Genomic DNA, 21,947 nt, shown 5'->3' with positions numbered 1-21,947 from the left:
TTTAGCTAATAGTGACTCTAATATTCTGCCAGCTTTGTAGGCTTTCATTGTCAAGATGAGTTCTAAATGAGGCATAAGCTCCCAAAGCAGCCAAAAACTCTGCATTACATAGACAGGGGGAGGGAGCACTGGTCAGTAGGATTCTGATTAAACCAGTTAGTGTCATCTCTGATGAGCTCCCACCTGTTGGTCTAGTGACTCGGAAGCACACAAAAGCACAGGACTTTAACTGGGTAAAATGACCTCTGACTGCAAAACAATTGTGAGGTCTGGAACTTTATCTTGTTCTTTCTAGAGGATGAAAAATCTTCTAGCGAGCTTTAACAACCAAAGCTCTATCATTATACTCATCAAGCTGAATAATAATTATAAGTCCATTTATCTACCTTCCCAGCTAGTTTGTTAGCCACTTGAAGGCAGAGACTGTATTCCCAAGGCCTATGCTCCTGGCACATAGTAGATGCTCAGTAATACTTGGTTAATAACAATTCTACACTAGTCTTAACAAAGTACAGGCTCACGGAGCTGGGAGGGACCTTAGAAATAATTTGATACAATCTCTTCGTTTTCAAGATCAGAACAGCCAGAGCCAAACAAGCAAAATAATTGCCCAGGGTCACAACATTGAACTACATCACAGGATGCTTTTTTAAAGAATTTTTTCCCTCTCAGCCCATAACTCATGGGAAAACTCCAAGAGGGGCTTGAAACAACACTTTCATGCCTCAAGAGCTTCTTCTAAGTTAACATGCCTTTTATAAGTTACAGAACATTAACCTGAAATACATATAAAATAGAATTTAGAGGCTTTCATGTGGTCAATTTATACTGGGGGGTGAAGCTCACAATTCTCAAATTCAACTCATAAATTTGACACCTCTCATTTTTCTCTAGGGCTTTTAAGGGCTTCTTAAAGTCATAGTTAAGAGATCCAGCTTCTTATTCTTCATGTAAAACCAAACTATAAAATTAAAATTTCAGTATTTTAATTGTCTAAGTCCACCAAATTAATTTGCAGCAGCAAAATAAGATGAAATTATGTAAAGCACAGGGACCAATTTATCATCCCATTACTCACGATGAATTCAACAAGCTTTTACTTCCATATCTAGGTGACAAATATTAAAATTCCTGGTTGTCTGACTGCATCATATGAGACATGGGACTTTCTTCTACCCCTAAACTAGCCTTCTGAAATTCCAGAAATATATGCTCTCCCACGATGAAAAACGGGTTTGGCCGCCAATGAGGTTTGGGAGGGGAAGTGGGATGCCAAGAGCGAGTGGGCCGAAGGGAGATCAAAAGACCCAGGGACCCCCAGTGCCATACCAGCTCCCCAGTGCAGCCTCCTCAGCTGCAGCTTCACAGGCAGTCTGAGTTTCTAATTTACTAACACCTCTCAGTTCAGGGCAAAGTTTCCCTCGGGCCTTGATTTTCTTTTCCGTCTCTCTTTCCTCAGGATCAGGCTACTTGAGAATGGAACCTCCTGATTAATGTGTCAAGAGCCATAGACTCTCCTTAATGGAGGTTCTCTGCCTGCTCGGGTCACTCGGGCAGGAGCTGCCACAATGTGTTAAGCCACTAATGAAGGCAAGTGCTCAGTAATGATTTAAAGTGCCCTAAGAACAGAGAGTCTTCGGATTCAGTAGCTTCTCTTCCTACTGCCTGCAAAGCCTCCTTTACTCTCTGGCCTAACGCATCCCTGTCTGCCAAGCTTCTGTGGCAGAAAAGCGAAAAGGCAGACTTCTCCAAATACAAAATGGAATTTAAACCTCCAGATGATGGTTTTGGTTTGTGACACACTGGACTGCCTACTCATGGGCACGAATCTGTCGCTTCACATGGTTTTCCAAAACAATTTTCTAAAGTGGATCTTTAAAACACATCGGGATGAATCATTAAAACATCTCAGGGTGACGATACTCCTGGAAGGGATAAGATGCCGAAGCAGATGGAAGGCATCTATTATATGCCTCTAAGTGAGTGAATATATTTAAGCAGCAAGGCATCAGAAACTCTATCAAGTCCCTATCAGGAAGCACTGAGAAACTCCCCAGCCTTCTTTAAAAGGGGGTAATTAGCGGGACTTCCCTGGTGGTCCAATGGTTAAGAATCCGCCTTCCAATGCAGGGGACACGGGTCCAACCCCTGGTTGGGGAACTAAGATCCCACATGCCATGGGGCAACTAAGCCCGTGTGCCACAACTACAGAGCCCATGCACCACAACTAGAGAGAAGCCTGTGCACCGCAACTAAGACCAGACGCAGCCAAAAATAAATAAATAATTTTTTAAAGGGGCAATTAGCATCTTTTACAGAGTCTCCATACCCACTTATGCCTGAAACACAACCTGAATGGTGCTGATGTATCTCAGGAACCTCAAGGCTTCTTCATCCAGGGACCGAGCAGGGCCTGCCCAAGGCTGAAGGTCTATATGCCACCGGGGACCCTGTAAGGAGAAAACATAGGTCAGTGTGTAAGGTATCAGGAGCTTGGGATGGGGGTGGGCAGGATGCAGAGCATCAGGGAGGCAAGACTACTAGCCGCCTGCAAAACAAACACAGCTGCACTTTGCGGCAGGGAGTTGGTTCGGAGCTGCTATAGTTAAGGCCACATCAATCACAGGGAGACAAATGAGGTCTGAGAAAGCCCGGCTACCAGATTAAGCAGGAGACTGCAAAAGCTAGAGGGGACATCTGTCTCGAGCTTCTGATCAAAGGCAAACTCCACTCGACCCCGTGAGGCTCTCTCAGCTGCGGCTTTGTATTACCCGGAGCCGCTCCCCGTTGTGGAGAAAACCTCCCCTGCCTACTATGGTTTCCAAGGCTTAGAGCTTCAGAAATAGGTGCCTCCTAGGGGCCAGTTTTGTTTTCGTGGTCCCATAATGCCTGAATCCTCAGGGCGCTTGGGCACCTTCCCCCCGAGCAAGCGGGGGGCGGCACCCAGAGTTCTAGACCTCAGTGCACCTGTCATCTGGACCATGCACCTGCCAACAGTCCCTGGAGCTGGCACTACCACGGCTGGCAAGGGTGGCCTTCTAGCACTGTGAGACGACCTCCAGCTTTCAGCTGAGGAAATGAGGAGCTCCCAGGAGCAGGGGGATGAGAACCCTAAGCCCCCTTTTACAGCAAGGGTAGAGTGGATGAAGGGTTGGAGGAAAGTAGTGGTGATCTAGAAGAATAAAAAATGGGGACCCCTCCAATCAAAAGGAAGCACTAGTCATAAAATCCTTGCTAGAGTTCAAGTTCCCCGCCTATAGCTGTCACCACCTGGAAACCTCCGGAGGCTCACTGTGATCCCAAGGGCAGAGTACTGCCCAGAGTGTATGATGCAGAAGGGCAGGGGCCTGGGCAGGGAGAAGCCCCAGCAGTTGGCAGGGTGAACATCTAGCGTCAGGAAAGACTCTGGGGGTCTGGGCACAGGGGTTCCTGCAGAGTGGTTAAGATGGGCCCCATAACCCCATTTTAAGGTGAGGAAAGGGGCAGGGGAGGGTTCTGGGGACAAAATAAAGAGACTGTTCATGTATACACATTGTTCTCCAGTCAGGTATTGCAATGGTCTGAACACCTGTCTCCCACCCCAAATTCCTATGTTGAAATCCTAATGCCCTAAAGTGTGATGATGTTAGGGGAGTAGGACTTTTGGGAGGTGCTCATGTCATGAGGGTGGAGCCTTCATGAACAGAATTAGTGCCCTTTTAAAAGAGACCCCTCGGGCTTCCCTGGTGGCACAGTGGTTGAAAGTCTGCCTGCCGAAGCAGGGGACACGGGTTCATGCCCCGGTCCGGGAAGATCCCACATGCCGCGGAGCGGCTGGGCCTGTGAGCCATGGCCACTGGGCCTGCGCGTCCGGAGCCTGTGCTCCGCAGTGGGAGGGGCCAGAACAGTGAGAGGCCCGCGTACCACAAAAAAAAAAAAAAAGAGAGAGAGAGACCTGGGCTTCCCTGGTGGCACAGTGGTTGAGAGTCTGCCTACTGATTCAGGGGACACGGGTTCATGCCCCGGTCCAGGAGGATCCCACATGCCCAGAGCGGCTGGGCCCGTGAGCCATGGTCGCTGGGCCTGCACGTCCGCAGGCCACAGCAGTGAGGGGCCCGCGTACTGCAAAAAAAAAAAAAAAAAGAGAGACCCCTCATAGCTCCCTAGGCCCTAACACCATGTGAGGACACAGAAAGAAGTCAGCCATCTGCAGCCCAAAAGAGGGCCCTCACCAGAGCCCAACCATGCTGGCACACCAATCTTGAACGTCCAGCCTCCAGAACTGTGAGCAATAAATTTCTGTTGTTTGTAAGCCAGCCAGTCTGTGGTATTTTGTTATGGCAGCCAGAATAGCCTAAGACAGGTATTATGGCAAGAACTGTCTGTCACCCACAAAGAAACATCGAAACAGGCTAGCCCTGAGGCACTTTAGTACATTTATGGTTTTTTTGCCCCGAAATGGGGTGGCCTAGGTGACTTGGGGTTAAACGGAAAGCAAGGAAGAGTGGGGGGCAAGCAGGTTAGTCAGTGTGAAGCCAAGTGTGTGGGCTTGGGGAAGAAGAGTACACTCTGGCATGAGGGTCAGAGATAAATGCAGACACTTTGTAAGTGGTAAAGCGTTATTCCAGGTTAGGCATTATGAGACTCATATCACTGCACCAAGTCCCGAGAACCCACAGTCTTATTGGCTAGTCAGGTCTGCACTGCCTTATGGTGGCTGAGACCCCTGCAGTCCTCTGGACTGAAAAAACCCTCACTGATTTCCCACAGGCTGTCTTTTCCTCAGGAATCCTTAAGGCAGGGACAGTTTCATGGGCATGCAACCTGCACAGTCTTAGAAGGGCTTGTGTTTGGCTCAGTGCTGACACCCTTAATAATTTTTTAACAAGAGCCTCCACATTCTTATTCTGTGCTGAGCCCTGCAAATTATGTAGTCAGTCTGCCCTGAGGGGCACCTTTTTTTGGGAAACAGGCTTTTCGTATAGCTGTTCCTGTTCTGTGAAGGTTGAGTAGGCAAGAGACTCCAGTCAGAGAGAGCCTGAGAACATTAAGTAATATATCTTCCCAGTTAATGGCTCCCACCCCTTATTTCTTTTTTCCTTCTCTAAATTAGCTGTTGACCACCATTCAGTCAAACAGTACTTATTGAGCATCAGCCACTCTGTGCCACGCACTGGTCGGCACACATGGGAACAAAACCCAGAGGCTCCTGGGAGGTGCTCACAGTCTGGTGGGGGAGACAGATACATACAAGATAAGTTTGACAGGGAAATGCTGAAATGTTAGGGAAAGTCATTCTTTCTGGGAAATTACTTAATTATGAAATCATAAATTATAGACACACTTTAGTACAAACGCCTCTTAGTTTTGCTTGGTCACACTCCTTTTGCATCTAATGACAAAGAGTGTCTTCCCAGGTTGCCGCTGCTGTCAGCACAGCAACACAATGCTGCATGCAAGCTTGTCCAGCCCTGGGGCTTAAAACTCCCCACATCATTGTCGTGGGACCCTGACAAGTACCCTGGCACCTGGCCCAGAAGCCTCTTGATGAAAATGATAAAGATCCCACATTATGGTTCTCCTCTAAATCAGGGATCTGTAAACTTTTTCTATAAGAGGTCAAACAGCAAATATTTTAGGCTTTGCAGGCCATACAGTTTCTGTTGCAATTCCTCACCGCCTGTTGTAGCTCAAAAGCAGCCAAAGACAGTAAGTAAACAAATGGTCAGGACTGTGTTCCAATAAAACTCCATTTACAAAAACAGCCGGCAGGCTGGACTGGGCCTGCAAGGCTGTAGTTTGCTGACCCCTGCTCTATTTGATTCTAATTTGGTTGTAGACCAGCCTAGAGGAGAGTGTTTACTTGAAATAATGCAAGAGACACAGATTATGATATCTAGGTTACAAACAACTTTGTCGTCTGGGTGACTGGGCAAATATCGGCCAGGTCCCAGCAGGATACAGTGGGAAGAATTTAATAGAGAGACTATTTATAATACAAAGGTGTAGGCAGAGTTTAGGAAACCAATAAGGAGTAATGCAATACCTGTGGCTGGTAGCACCAGGGAGCCCTTACAAACCCTGAGCCTGAAGGAGCAAGGAGGGGGAGGAATTTGTGGCACCCAGAGAGGGAAACTGCACGGGGAAGGTGTTTCATAGAAGAACACAGCCAATCCCCATCACATCCAGCCCTATTACATACCTGCCCTAACTGTCAAATCGAAGGGGAAGCTAGAGAAGAGGGAGGCTGTGGTTGGCCCACAGGTCAGCCTACGGGGGTGCAGAGCAGGAGGAGCAGGATGGAGAGTGGCTCTGGACAGGCAAGTGGAAGGCCTCCTGCACAGCATCTCTGGAAAGAGGCACTGAGACTTGACCAGGGAGTCATTCATTCATTCAGTGGCCATTTGTGCCTCGTGCCAGGCTCTGGGTTACAATTTAATATAGGACAGAGCTGTGTGCACCAATAAATGCAATGAAGTTCTGCAAGAGCTCTGACCGAAATCTCTGTAGGGCACGACGGGGTCACGGAGAGATGAAGGACCCAAGTAACAATCCAAAATAAATGCCAGAAAATACAAATGTAGATGATAGGAAGCAGTCTCCAATGTGAGAAGCCCAAAACTCTCATTAAAGAGACACCTTAAAAACAGTAGAAGCACTTAACCTGGGCTAACACACGAAAGTAATGTCACACATCAGTAACAGTGAATCCGTATGGTGACTTAACATGACAAAACTATATAATTATCTTAAGAATCCACAAGCAGTATCCATCTTGCTATCTGATATTTCTCAGTTTCACTGAGTGTTGACCACGACAAAGCTAAACGCGACAGCTGGAATGGTGAATAACATAAGTTGAGGGGCCTCAGGTGGGGATATAATAGAAATATTCAGCAGACAGATGCCCTCAGAAGTGCTCTGGCTTAATGCTTTGGTTGAGCTGTTTAAAAAACATTTCACATAAAGTAATGTTCTCATCGGCATCAGTCTGACAGCAGTTTGTGATTATTTTCCCAAGGAAACCACTAGCTTTTATCATCTCTTTCAATTATCACTTGTCTTAATTCTCTAGTGCACACATCAATATTTATCTTTCAAAGATCCCACAAACAGAATTCTCTGAGCACCTTAAAATACCCATGGTTGGTGTTTACTAGTACAAGGCAAAAAACCCATCTTTTTCTTTTAAAAAGATTTTATCATTATGATTTTACCCTCAAACAGTTCCCTAAAATGCCAAGGTCCACTATTAGCCATGTGCTCCAAATATCAAGTGGCCAGGACAAGGCTACCCCCCCTCACTCCCAGGAGGTGGGAAGGTAGATTCCCAGTCCCTTTTGTCACCCCCACTTCCTCTTCAGATGGGTAAAGGAGCAGCTTAAGCAGAAGGTGGTGGAGGTACAGTCACTGGGGTCATTGGGGGCTGGTCTGTCTGTCCCCGGCAGGCTTGAGCTGAAACGTCAAATGGAGCATACACAATGAGTTGCCACAGAGAAGCGGCCAGGCTCCTGAGCCCCTGCAGGGTTGGTGGGCGGGGTGGTGAGGGGGGGTGTAGTCCAATTCCTTTGCAATCTGTAGTCCGGCCCTCTACCTAAACCACCAGGCCAGTTGTTCAAAGGAGCCCCTCCTGCAGCAAAGACAGCCATCCCAGAAAAGGCAGGGTCCCAGGTTTCTGAGGAAAGGCAGCAGCCCCCACCCCCTTTTGTCTGTGAAGGATTCATCATGCACTTCCTCCAGGAAACATGCGTTGCAAAGTGAACTGGTTTCTTCTAACGAGGGGAAATGTCTTGATTATACAGAAAAAAATTCCAAAAATTAACACTAAGCAAAGGATTCTATACACAACTAACTCATGTTGTTTGGGGGCTATTTTGCAGACATCTGAGCATCTCTTCCCAAAGGGTAAAAAGTGATCGCTGAGTCAGCCCAAGTTGGTGCACAGAGATGATGGATCTGGCTCTAAAGACGGTAGCAAGCACAGCCGTGAGGCTTCCACATATTTTTATAATTTATGACTTCAGCATCAAATTTGTTTCTTGAAAAAAGAAAATGATTCTTTCAAGCCAAAGAAACTGAATTCCAAGATTTTACTAATAAAAGATAATGCAAAAAATAAAGCAATCTTTTAAAATACTCTTGCCTACCAGCCTACACATATGCATCTAATAGAAATATATTAACTCAAGACCATAAGCCCCAAGCAAAACTGGTTGCATTAAAATATATATATATATGTACATATATATATATATATACACACACATATAAAAGCAGAGCCACCCATGACCTGAAAAGAGAATCATCGATTCTGCCTTGTGCAAAAGCTTTCTTTGCCTTGAAATTTGGAACAACAGCTTCCTTCTTCAGAGGCCGTTTTCCCCACACCCATGAATGACCTCATGCAGGCCACACAGAAATTGTCCAATTAGCAACAGTTTCACCATCAGTTGTACAAGCAAGTTTTGTACATGCATGTTTTTTACTTTCTTTTAAAATAAGAACCAAAGAAGAAGTCTAATGGTACCACTCCTCTGTGTTTCAATGCTACAGTTCTTTGGGGATGAAATTGTATGATAAGTGATTTAAATAATCAGTTTCTTTATTGTGATGGATAATTGGTAGAGTGTCTGGGATATTTTTACGATGTTTCAATACTCTCAAATGCGCATTCCCACAGCTAGTAAGCTCTTGAAAGGTTTTAGAACCAGCAATTTTCTGCTGGGAGAGATGGCTAACAATTGATTTTCTGTGCTGTGGTTGTGCCTGTGGAAAAGAACAAGGTTGTGAGTCCTTGACTCAAACTAAACAATACGCTGAGCCTGTGTGATGAGTTGATTTTGGGAAGCCTAAGCTTTCTAGAAAAAAAACCAAACTCAAAACAAGCAAAATCTATTTATTTGGCAATTCTGCTGCAATTCTGTGCTAATTAAGAGCATCTGTCAGTGGGCAGGAAACAACGATTGAAGGCAATTGTTTGCTCCTTTTTAGAAGGAGAAGGGGGGGCTGTGGGAGTTGTTGGGGGAGGCGGAGGCACAAAATGGTACCTGGGCAGAGCATGAATCTAGGTAAGCGCCAGCCACTGTCTTTCTGGAATGTCCTGAGATAACCATGGTTTCTAGGACTTTGCTCGAGTGGGATTAGGGGTTCCCAGAGTCTCTGGGTGGCAGCTCACATGTCTCTCCCCACCATTCTCATTTAACAGGACTTTCTCTCAGAATCAGCCCTGCTTTGGAAAGAGCAGGGGTCAGTTACACACTTTATGGTAACATTTAAAATTCAGGTACCCCATGCAAAAATTTCATTAAAAAAAATATCTCCGTTTCAGTTCTGGGTAACATGGATAAGCACGCCCGCACCCTGTGTCTGGCACTGAATATGGCAGTAAAACCTGGACAGAATGCAGAGGGCAGCTATCTGAAGAATCTGAAAAGTAAATACTGGCAGGCAGACTGAAGGCCAGAACTCAAAGTACCAGGAACCAGCAGTGAGGTCACCACTGTTTTTCTCCTGGTATCCCCCTCGAGCCCCGACTCAGGCAGCCGCACACTGGATGTGGACATCATTGCAGACCGAGAGCTCCAGGAGAAGCCCTCTAGTTCAGGCTCAAGGAGGGAAGGGGTCTCCTAATGCTCAGAGAAAGCAGGGGGCTTCCCCATTTCCCCCTCTCCTTGCATTTCTTTTCCTTCATTCTAGCATCCCAACTCCCAGGCAATCCCACTGCAGCGGTGGAAGCCACAGCAGGAGTCCGCAAGCACCTAAAACTCTGAGGAAAGGGAAGTTTCTTCTCTGATGTGAGGTTGTGGCCCCAAACCCTGCTGAGTATTTTCTCTCTTCTCGGGCAGCTTGGCCTTGGACTTGGACATAGTCATGGGAAGGGTGCCATAAAACACACATAGTCATGGGAAGGGTGCCATAAAACACACATAGTCGTGGGAAGGGTGCCATAAAACACAAGCAGAGCAAGAGTAAAGTCTAGCCTTTCTAGCCAGAGGTTCAGAAATGCAGGGAGCTAGATAATACAGTCAACCCTCGGTATCTGTGGATGCGGAACACTGGGGATACTGAGGGCCGAATGTAGTATGCCGTTGTATAAGAGACTTGAGCATCCACAGATTTTGCTGTCAGTGCGCGTGCTAGAAACAATCCCCTCCCCACCCCAGATACCTAGATACTTGCATCTGCACGTGCATCTGAACCATTAGCATATCAAAAACTTTGAGAACCAAGCTAACAGACAGACTTCCACCAGGTGCCAGACTGGCCACTGGTGTCATGCATGTGGGACAGATCTGAAGAACACTGCAAAGATTTTGAAAACAGAACTGATACTGAAACCATAATCCATAGAAGGCTGGCTGGAACTTGAGACCTGAACCCAACCAGGTCAAGTGCCTGTAAAAACAAATATATGGACATTATCTATAGTATTTAAACATGACTCAGAGTCTCACGATATTACATACAAAATACCCAGGATATAACCCAAAACTACTCAGCGTATGAAGAATCAGGAAAATCCCAATTGGTGTGGGGAAAAGACAATCAACAAATGCCAATGACATGACACAGATACTGGGATTATTTGACAAAAACTTAAAAGCAACTATCACAGAAATACTCCAAGAAGTAATAGTGTACACTCTTGAAACCAACAGAAACATAGAAAGTCTCAGCAAAGAAATAGGATATATAAGGAGCCAAATGGACATTTCAGACCTGAAAAATACAATAAACAAAATAAAAATCTCAGTAGATGGACTCAATAGCAGAATGAATATAACACAAAAAAGAGTCAGTGAACTTGAAGATAGATCAATAGAGAGTATCCAATCTGAACAACAGAGAGAAAAAATTATTTGAAAAAGAAATGAGGGCTTCCCTGGTGGCACAGTGGTTAAGAATCCGCCTGCCAACGCAGGGGACACGGGTTCGAGCCCTGGTCCAGGAAGACCCCACATGCCGCGCTGCAACTAAGCCCGTGCACCACAACTACTGAGCCTGCGCTCTAGAGCCCATGCACCACAACTCCTGAACCCAGTGCGCCTAGAGCCTGTGCTCCACAACAAGAGAAGACACCGCAATGAGAAGCCTGTGCACCGCAAGGAAGAGTAGCCCCTGCTCACCACACTAGAGAAAGCCCGCACACAGCAATGAAGACCCAATGCAGCCAAAAACAAAATAAATAAATAAATTTATTTTTTTAAAAAATGAAAAGAGCCTCAGGGACCTGTGGACAATATCAAGAGGTCTAACACTCAGTTACTGGAATCCAAGAGGAGGAAGAGAAAGAATGCAGTGTAGAAAAAAATATTTAAAGGTATAATGGCTAAAAGATTCTCAAATTTGACATTAGACATAAACCTAGAGATTCAAGAAGCTCAGCAAGCCCCTAACAGAAAGACACAAAGAAATCTATGTCCATACACATCTTAATCAAACTGCTGAAAACTAAAGACACCGACAACAACAAAAAGCTCAGTCTCCTTAATCTTGTGATAGACTTAATAGTGGGCCAGGGTCCAAATGGCTAGATGGGAAAGGCAGAGGCAGCCGAGCTCAAAAGAGCTTCTTACCCTGAGGTTCCCTCTCTGTCAAGGCCCAGTCCCACCTCCCCAAGTCCATCTGCTAAATGTCTTTGGCAGCAGAAAGCACACATACTGAAACCCAAATCCAGAGCACATTGTGAATCCTTTCCCCATCAATCTGCCGCCTCTGCAACATTACACAGAGCGTAGGCTGGGAGGCAAGGGAACCAGAAATCAAATCAACTCTGACAAGAAAAAATGCACTATCATTCAAGCAGATAACTTTTAGGAAGAAATTTTTTAAATAAAATAAAAAATAAAAGGACAAGAAGGAATAAATGCTCAGCTCTAGATTTATTCTCTAAGTTATCCTGGTAAGTTGGAAAGAAATGCCAAACTAATTTGAGTTGGGTTTTGTTCTTAAACTGACATCTTTAAATTCACTGTGTTTTCTGTGTGTGGCAAAACCGTTCAAGTCTGGGTGAGATTGAAACACACAAAGGGATGGTGAAGAGAATAAAATATATAATGTATTTTAGGTTTTTATCATTGACAACAGAAAGAGAAGCCAAATTCCTGGAGTAGATCCAGTGAAATGCAAAGGTTTTCATTCATTTTCATGATATAGAAACTATATAACATCTGCATACACAGTAGGCACTCAAATATGAAATCATGGATCTCACTAGGGTTACACATCAACCATGAAAGGAAGGGAGGAGTTTCATTTGTCTTATGAAAGTAAGATTATATAAGACTGTTTGCCTAAGAAAGCAAAAAGGAACGTAGAAACAGCATTTATCACATTTTTAAGGATTCTCTCTCTCTCTCTCTCTCTGGCACACACACACCCCTCCACACATATGCACACTGTATTCAAAACATGTAAGTTACCCAGACTTGGGACTCAGAATCCTACAAGCTTAATATCATCTGAATCAACATCAATCTGTTATGAGGTCATGGATTTACTTCAGTTTGAAAACTCCAGCCAGTTAATATCCCCCAAGTTATTTACCAGTTCCCAAAACATTACCCTCTCAAAATGGAAGGTCTGCAGGACCCCTATAAACCCAATTCAAGGATTCTTTTTTTCTTTTTTTAACATCTTTATTGGAGTATAATTGCTTTACAATGGTGTGTTATTTCAAGGATTCTTGAATCCTGAGTAGATGCCAAAGCCAAAAGAGACGTGGAGTTAGCAGAGGGCAGGGAGAACAGGAAAACCACCAGGAAGGAGGGAGAGGAATAGAGAAGGGAAACAAGAAAATGGGGGGCATGAGAGGAAAAAGGGTTGCTCCCCCAATACCTGCTCAGCAATCTCCATCCTCCCCACAAGTTCACCTGGGACCCAGGGTTGTCAATAAGTGGTACCCAGGACTCTTTGATGGCTCTCATGAGCCACATGAGTCCTCACACCTCATGCCAAACCACAAGTCCCCCATGGGTTCCCTCAGTGTGATCCTGAGGTTGCCAGTCACGTCCATGCAGATGCCTCCTTAGCCTCTCAGCCTCCGAACCTCTAAGGAGGCTCTGTGGCACAATGCTGAGCAGAAAGCCCGTCAGTGGTAAGGCTCCGTGCTGCTGAGCAGTTTCACAGGAAAAGTGTTTCAGTTCTACAGTCTAAACAAGACATGATTTCTATTACCAAAAAGAATTAAAATGCATCACCCAGCATCACCAAGTGCAGGGAGATGGAGATCATGGCAAAAAGAATGCATCCCAGAGGCCACATCTGAGATGCAGAGCTGCAGCATCCAATAGCCACCTTGCAGGCTGACGCGGGGAACAGCAGCTGCATGTGGCACGATGCATAGATGGAACACAAAGCCATCCCTGGAAATCAACCAGAGACACTGGATGACGCTTGGGTAGCCTCCTCTGAAAAAGGATGTAGCAAGCAAGACAAGGTGCTCTGCCGTGAGTAGGACAGCCGAGGGTGGGTGGGAAAGAGAAAAATGGGTTTCAGGACCCCAGAAAAACCACACACCACGGTTCAAGGGTATCATCAGTTTCCTGATGAGGCTGTCATATCCCACTGACTATAAGCCATCGGTTGCACACAACTATTTATGTATGTATATTTGTACGTGTGTATGTATGCATATATGTTTCTCAGTTTTAAGTGAATGTTCATTCATCATTAACTAACTTGTCACCTTTATATTGTCCATGTTTTATATTGTCCATATTGCCACTCTCTGGCCCTTTTGATTATGATATAGTATCTGGTAGCCTGAGTGAATCCTACTGACAATTAGAGATAAGACTCTGGTTCTGGGACATTCCTCACATGATTCTATATTTATAGAACATTTTTCTGTCTGAGTGCACTGTAAGTTATAGTGTCTGACAAGTAGAAGCAGCTCAATAAATGTTTCTTTTTCATCTGTGGGAGGCTGCCAGCAGTGTAAAAGAAGGCAGAGAGAGAGCTGGCTGGACAACTCTGGAACCAAAAGCACTTTAAGCTTCAAACCTAAATGGAAGCTTATCATTAAGTGGCCCTTTTCAGCAACATGAAGAATTGCCGAAGGAAGCGGACTTTTTCGGAGGTCAGTTATTACCGGGTTTGTAACTCTCTGAACTGAGAGTTCTTTGGTGAAAGAGAAAGGGACTCTCAAAGGTTAGAAGTGAAGCTGCCAAAGTGTCATCTGACCTTGGCCCGGTCTCCTTTCCCCATTTCAAACTGGAAATAACAAGAGTAAATGGGACAGATTGTGAAAATAAATACAGCAGATCTAAACCGATGAAAAATGTTGACCATATTTCTTAATTGTATGAGAAAGGAGCACTAACACTCCTTGCATTAAAGAAAAACAAGCAAACTTCCATCCACAGGAGGAGCTTTAAAAATAAACAAGTTATAGAATTCAGAAGACAGAAACTATTTCTAGCCTTAAATTTTATTTGTTTCATACTAACAGAGAATCACTGTATTCAAAAAGACCTAAAGAGTGATCTAGACCAACCCCTTTATATTATAATTGAAGAAAATGAAGCTTAGAGAGGTGAAGTGACATACAAGTCACACAGGTAGGAGGAGGAGGGCTGTGACTTGGACCCATACCTCTAGGCTGCTAGTCCCATCGTTGCTCTGCTACACCATGCTGCCTTCATCCCAGGTCCAAGAGTTTTATCTTCCCCATATCTAGTTTTACTGTTAAGATAGACATTTTGGGCTTCCCTGGTGGCGCAGTGGTTGAAAGACTGCCTGCCGATGCAGGGGACCTGGGTTCGTGCCCCAGTCTGGGAAGATCCCACATGCCGCGGAGCGGCTGGGCCCGTGAGCCATGGCCGCTGAGCCTGCGCGTCCGGAGCCTGTGCTCCGCAACGGGAGAGGCCACAGCAGTGAGAGGCCCGCGTACCGCAAAAAAAAAAAAAAAAAAAAAAAATAGACGTTTTACGCCCAATAGCAACTTAGAAGGGATTCCCAGGTGAAAACCACAATGGCTGTCTTGCACTTACACACTCATTGATGCAAGGGGTAACAAACTTATGAAATTCTTCACCCATAAGATGTGGAATATACTAAAAAATTCACCAGTGGCTCTGAAAATGTCATAGACAATGAATCCTCAGTGAGTTAAAAAGGAGGATTAGAAAAGATTCAGGCCTTTCTGATGAATCGCAATGGTATATCTAAGTTGAGGCAAGGGCATCTTGAGTCCCTGAACGACAGCAAGAAGGTGAGATCTTGCCTCTCACCTCCCTCCCCAACCCACACTGGGAATATAGCATGAATGATAAATATTTCTTCTTTTAACCTACTGAAATTTTGATGATGTTTGCTACTGCAGTATAACCTAGCCTATTCTGACTGATACAGGTCCCTAAAAGGCACTGGGTAAAAGATGGTTATCATTATTATAAATGCATCCCCACAGAACCTTCCCAGTGCCATGCCGTCAAAGACTGAATGGAAGGCTAGAATGGATGATTGGTCTTATGGAGATTCTCCCATAAGGAAAGAAAAGAAGTGTAACCGATGACAATTCATTGCCAAGATAAGACTCAAGGAAGTCAGGAAGTGCTCAGATAAAGACCATAAGGACAAAACAGATCCTACTCTCTGGTCTGTTTCCTAAAAGCATCTTGCCCCTAACATGCCAGGCCAGGCCTTTTCCCTCGTACCCAGAATTCTCTCCCTTATTCCCTAGTCAGTTCAAATGCCACTTATTCTTCCGGATCCAGTTTTAGTCCCACATACTTCCCCCAAATTTCCTAATCACTCAAGCCTCCACTATACACAAAATAAACTATGCAAAGCAGGATCTTCAGCAACTATTGCTTGTACTTCTCATTTTATACTTAATCAGATGTTTGTTATAATTTGTTTCAAGTGTGTCAATCTTGTTTCTCAAACCAGACTACAAGCCTTGTGAGGACACCATGTGTTTTATTTCTTTTGCAGTCCCCCAGAGATATTATTCCAAGGGACATTTTTACATTGATTTAAATGCCAGGGAGGAAAGAACATGAGAGCATTCTTAGGATTAAGGACAATGTTTTTATTACTTTTGAAGAAAGTAGGGAAATTTACTAGCTGGGCTTTATAGTAATATCTTAATCTAGCTAAATATAAATACTATTTATTTAGGTGGAAATAAATTATTATCAACCTTAAATGTTTTTTTTTTTTTTTTGCGGTATGCGGGCCTCTCACTGCTGGGGCCCCTCCCGCCACGGAGCACAGGTTCCTGACGCGCAGGCCCAGCCGCTCCGTGGCACGTGGGATCCTCCCGGACCGGGGCATGAACCCACGTCCCCTGCATTGGCAGGCAGACTGTCTACCACTGTGCCACCAGGGAAGCCCCCTTAAATGTCTTTGATTCAAATTAAAATAAAAACAGAGATGACAAGAAGTTCAGCAGGAATTCTGACAAAAACTTTAAGAAAGCATTGTTGCAAAAAAAAGAAAGCATTGTTGAGAATTTAAGACATTTCATTCAAAATTAACATTTGTTTTGGTACATATATACAATGGAATATTACTCAGCCATAAAAAAAGAATGATAATGCTATTTGCAGCAACATGGATGGACCTAGAGATTATCATACTAAGTGAAATAAGTCAGACAAAGACAAATATATGATATTACTTATATGTGGACTCTAAAAACTGATACAAATGAACTTACTTATATAACAGAAATAGAGTCACAGATGTAGAAAACAAACTTATGGTTAACAGGGGGTAAGGGGGGCGGATAAATTGGGAGATTGGGATTGATATATACACACTACTATATATAAAATAGATAACTAATAAGGACCTGCCCTATAGCACAGGGAATTCTACTCGATACTCGGTAATGGCCTATATGGGAAAAGAATCTAAAAAAGAGTGGCTATATGTATATGTATACATGATTCACATTGCGGTACACCTGGAACTAACACATTATAAATCAGCTATACTCCAATAAAAATTTTTTAAAATATTTAGAGATCCTGCAGATTAAGGGGAGGCTCCTGATGTAGTGGGTTAAAGAAGTAATTTTTCATCTCTGGAGACTTGGGTTCAAACCTCACTGAACCCACAAGAGAAAACAGGTTTTGTGGCCTCAGTCCATCCCACAATTTGTCAACACCCAGCAGAAGCAAAATCCTTCCTGAAAGCCATTAATCAAAGAAAGTGGAGTCATCAGAGCTTAGGATTTATGGGATGTGGGGAAGCTAAGAGGCTACAGGTGACACTGTCAGCCTAGTTAGAAATGGGTTCTAGGACACAGGCTCAAAGGTGGATAAAGGTACAGACGATAACATTGCCTATACTTTCACTTCCCCCTCCTCCACCTCTGGCAACCATCCATCTACATTGTATCTCTGGAGCTTTACCCATTCTGGACATTTCACATAAATGGAATCATACAATGTAAAAAAAAAAAAATTCTGTTAAATCAAAAAAAAATATTTAGAGATTCTGAAGGTAAAAAAAATTAACATTTGTTTTGATAGAGAGTAAGCTGGGACGAAATGAGAGAGTGGCATTGACATATATACACTACCAAATGTAAAATAGCTAGCTAGTGGGAAGTAGCCGCATAGCACAGGGAGATCAGCTCGGTGCTTTGCGACCACCTAGGGGGGTGGGATAGGGAGGGTGGGAAGGAGACACAAGAGGGAGGGGATATAAAAAATTTTTTTCAATTAAAATGTTTTGATAGATTAAAAGGTTAATTAATATTTATATACTGGTTATAAAATTTAAGTTAAATCTGTACATATTCTATATCTTGAAATCAGTTAGGTTTTATCCAAATCTATTTGTTAACAAGAGCAAAGAGCTTTTCTATAAAATTGAAAGTTTTTTTCCATAATTCTAAAGATTGTTGGCATGTAACCTTGAAACTATAAATATTTGTTATTGTAAACTTTGTTAAATGCAGAAAAATTAAATGCTCAGGTAAAGGTGAAAAGTATGTTTGCCATGGGAGGTTGATTCCATAGAGCCTTATAGAGATTGACCTTCTGCTCATAACTGCCCTGATCTAGTTCTAATCATTCAATCTGTAAAACAATGCTGTGTAGGATCATCTATCTATCTATCTATCTATCTATCTATCTACTTATTTATTTATTTATGGCTGCATTGGGTCTTTGTTGCTGAGGGTGGGCTTTCTCTAGTTGCGGCGAGAGGGGGCTACTCTTTGTTGCGGCTCGCAGGCTTCTCACTGCAGTGGCTTCTCTTCTGACAGAGCAGGGGCTCTAGGCACACAGGCTTCAGTAGTTGCAGCACAGGCTCAGTAGTTGTGGCTCGCGGGCTCTAGAGCGCAGGCTCAGTAGTTGTGGCGCGTGGGCTTAGATGCTCCGCGGCATGTGGGATCTTCCCAGGGCTCAAACCCGTGTCCCCTGCATTGGCAGGCAGATTCTTAACCACTGCACCACCAGGGAAGCCCTGTAGATCCTCTTAAAGGTAAATAAATGCATTCCTCACCGTAGGAATTTATTTTATAAATAAAATAAACTCCAACATACTTTAGAACATGGTGCACAGTTTTTATTTTCTTTGACATAACAATATATTACAGCAGAAGCACTCTTAACCTGTCTGATGAACTGACACTCAGTATTTACTCTACCTGTGTAGTACTCCTGCTGCTACCAGTTTAGTCATATTTTTACCAGGAGTCATTTGATTTGTTCCCAAACCAGTTTATATCAGTTGTACAAGTTACTGAAATTATATAATTTAATTAAAATTTAGGTAAAATGATGAAATCGTGCACAGAAAGAAAACGGGTTCTCTTTTCTATAAAAACCAAGTTGAGAAAAGCTAGATGCTATTTTTAAATACTGTTGCGATAGGCATGGGTGAAGTAACTGTAAAAGAGAAAAACAAAATCACTAAAATCTAGAGATGTTCTGCACTCAGATTGCTTCACAAGTGTCAAATTCTCGCTCTACTTTAAAGAAACCAAAACTGAAAATGGTGGGTGATGCAGTTCAGATGGGTTTTTGCAAGAAAGACCAGAACTCCAGCAGGGGATCATACTCACAACAAAAGACTGGCAAAAGAATACACTTGCATATGTTTTAAGTTAAAATAGGCTGTGTGTATACTTTTGGGTATTCTCTATTTTAACCACCTTCTATATAACTAACCAATTACTGTGAATTGGTAACTATGGATATGGGTCCACTTGCTAATTATATCGTTTTAGAGATTCCATAAGTGCATAGTTAGAGAGTGCAACATTACCAATTAGCTTAGATGCTGGACTAATGATGGTGCATAGCTGGAGAAATATAAATATAAAGCAGGGCTGTAAACAAGGCAGAAGACTGGAAGAGATGACCCATAACATAATAAACATAAGCTTCTCAAGAAGCTATGAATTTTTCTGCCTTAAAAAAAATTTTTAGCATTCAATATTTTAACGGCATAGAACACGCACTTATTTACAAATGAAAAAACATAAAAATCAATACTAGGGAGGAACCATTGGCTGCTATTCTGAAAACAAAACATGGCTCTTCTTCAAGGTGTAGCCTGAGACCCCGGAGAGCAGAAGAGGCCGTCAGTAGGATTGTACCTCTCAGCACCATATCTCAACACCAGGCCTCACCTGGGCTGGTCCCGACTCTACAGGCTGTTAACCAGGACTCCGAGTTCCACCTTCTGAGGGAGCTCAGCCCAGCCAAAAGTGAGATGATTCCAGCAGACAAAAGCCCATCACACGGGGGCACCCCTCAGTTAGAGATGAACACTAGTTATTTATTTATTTATTTATTTATTTTTTGTGGTACGCGGGCCTCTCACTGTTGTGGCCTCTCCCGTTGCAGAGCACAGGCTCCGGACGCACAGGCTCAGCAGCCATGGCTCACGGGCCCAGCCGCTCTGCGGCGTGTGGGATCTTCCCGGACCCGGGCACGAACCCGTGTCCCCCGCATCGGCAGGTGGACTCTTCAACCACTGCGCCACCAGGGAAGCCTGAACACTAGTTATTGAAACATTTATCCCAACTTTAGGAATCAACCGTCCCAACCATAATGGAACCTGTCTTAACCCAGCACTCATGCCTCCCTCAGGGAGGAGGTCTGGGATAGGGAAGGCTGAGGCATCTGTATTCTGAAAACGTCATGAGTGATTCTGATCCACTCTCAAAAGAAGAATTTTTGTGAGGCCCATGAACCCCCTGAAATCAACTGTAAACAAATGTGTATGCAAACAGATGTTCAGTATTCTGGAACGCTTATCCATAGCTTTCATCTAATTGTTTTCATCAAATTTTCATAACTCAAAAATTGTGAAGACTCATTGCTCTGAACTCGATTCAAGTCTTCACCGCACTAGTTGTCTACACAATCCAGAGGAAATCTGAGAAGCAGCTGAAGACAAGCATTCCCTGTACAGAGCCTTCCTGTTATATTTCTCTTTTTTGCTCTAATTTTTTTTCCTCCAAACTCCAATCTGTTCCTATTTCTTCACTTCTATTTTTAAATTGAAAATTTTTGGCTTCAAAATAACTATAATCTAAGAACTCCTCTGATAAAAGACACAGAAAATTAAATTTCCAATTTCCCTTACTCCACTTCTCCCACTCTTTTTTTTTTTTTTTTTTTGCGGTACACAGGCCTCTCACTGTTGTGGCCTCTCCCGTTGCAGAGCACAGGCTCCGGACACCCAGGCTCAGCGGCCATGGCTCACGGGCCCAGCCGCTCCACAGCATGTAGGATCTTCCCCGACCGGGGCACGAACCCGTGTCCCCTGCATCGGCAGGCGGACTTTCAACCACTGCACCACCAGGAAAGCCCTCTCCCACTTTTGTATGGTTTTCTTATTGAAACATTTTTTAAAACCTTAAGAGAACTTTTGCTCTGTTTTTCCTATTAGGTTAATGACTTGACCAAACATATGTGCCTTTATTTTAATTATCAGCATCCTGGCTTGCCTATATTTTTAAAATAACAAATTATACATAGAGATAGTACTCATAACAAGGAAGGATACAATGTTGTATGTGTTAAACAGGCTCCAATCTGTGCTGGTGGTTTGCTTTTATAAATAAGAACATTCTCTGTCCAGGAGGAAGGCCTAGGCACTCAGATTTTCCAAAACAATTCTCTGTATCCAGGGTACCCAAAGAAATTCAAGCACTTCAGTTTCAAAACTGATATAGCTGTCTGCTCCTGATTGAGGTTAATGTCCTCTAAGTGCACATTAGTTAAATAAGCCATTTTTTACTATTTCTGTACAAAATGAATATTCACTATTCAAAAGAACATTACCTGTCATAATTATATAATCAGTTCAAATTTGTCCTTAAGTAATGTAAGGCATGCTTGAAATTCCAACCTGATAAAATAGCTAAAAGCTTTAAAATACATTATTTGACTTGGAAAATATCTAAGAAGTCTTTGTATCAAACTTAACATCTACAATAGTCAACTATTTTTCTGAGATCCAGACTTCAGCATGGAGGTAGCCATAGTATATAGTAGAAACAATACTAAATATGACCTCAGCCAACTTGGGTTATAATCTCTATTTACCTTGAACTAATTATTTAAACAGATTCTTTCTTGGTGGAATGGAAATAACAGCCATCTCACTCATAAAGCTACTATGAGAGCCACTTAGGATAACATCAGAGCAAGCCTTTGGAAGCTGGGGAGAGTTGTATAAAAGCAAGGTATTGGTATAACTGCTGTTCCCTTTAACACAAATGCCCTCCAAAATGTATAAGATGCTCCCTGCACACAAGTCATTATGAATGAGGTGACAAGGGTCCTGTGGGTGAAAATGAAAGTGAGAAAAGAAAGAGCCAAGGTAACTGAAGTCCTAAGCAGAAGAACTCACTCCTAGAAGAGGTGCAGTGGGCTGACCCGTGCTCGGCCACCTCTTTTGACAAACCCCCGGTGCTCTGGGTCAGAGCTCTGCGCAAAAAACTGATGCACTAGGAGGCCAGCAAGCTCACAGTGACGGCAGCTTCAGCT

At 43.6% G+C, this 21,947-nt stretch overlaps 1 protein-coding gene across 1 annotated transcript in view; it reads right to left on the bottom strand.

Annotated features, from left to right (window-relative positions):
- The window catches only part of METTL24 (methyltransferase like 24), a 104,950-nt gene that overhangs the window by 68,728 nt on the left and 14,275 nt on the right, over positions 1–21,947 (bottom strand). Inside the window, exon 2 of the mRNA XM_082634404.1 lies at positions 2,352–2,450. Within this exon, the coding sequence (XP_082490530.1) occupies positions 2,352–2,450 (99 nt within the window). The remainder of the gene's footprint in view (positions 1–2,351; positions 2,451–21,947) is intronic.

This window comes from Mesoplodon mirus, assembly GCF_964341445.2.
Source record: "Mesoplodon mirus genome assembly, chromosome: 10".
Taxonomy (NCBI): domain Eukaryota; kingdom Metazoa; phylum Chordata; class Mammalia; order Artiodactyla; family Ziphiidae; genus Mesoplodon; species Mesoplodon mirus.
This window is presented reverse-complemented; position numbering and strand designations above follow the sequence as displayed.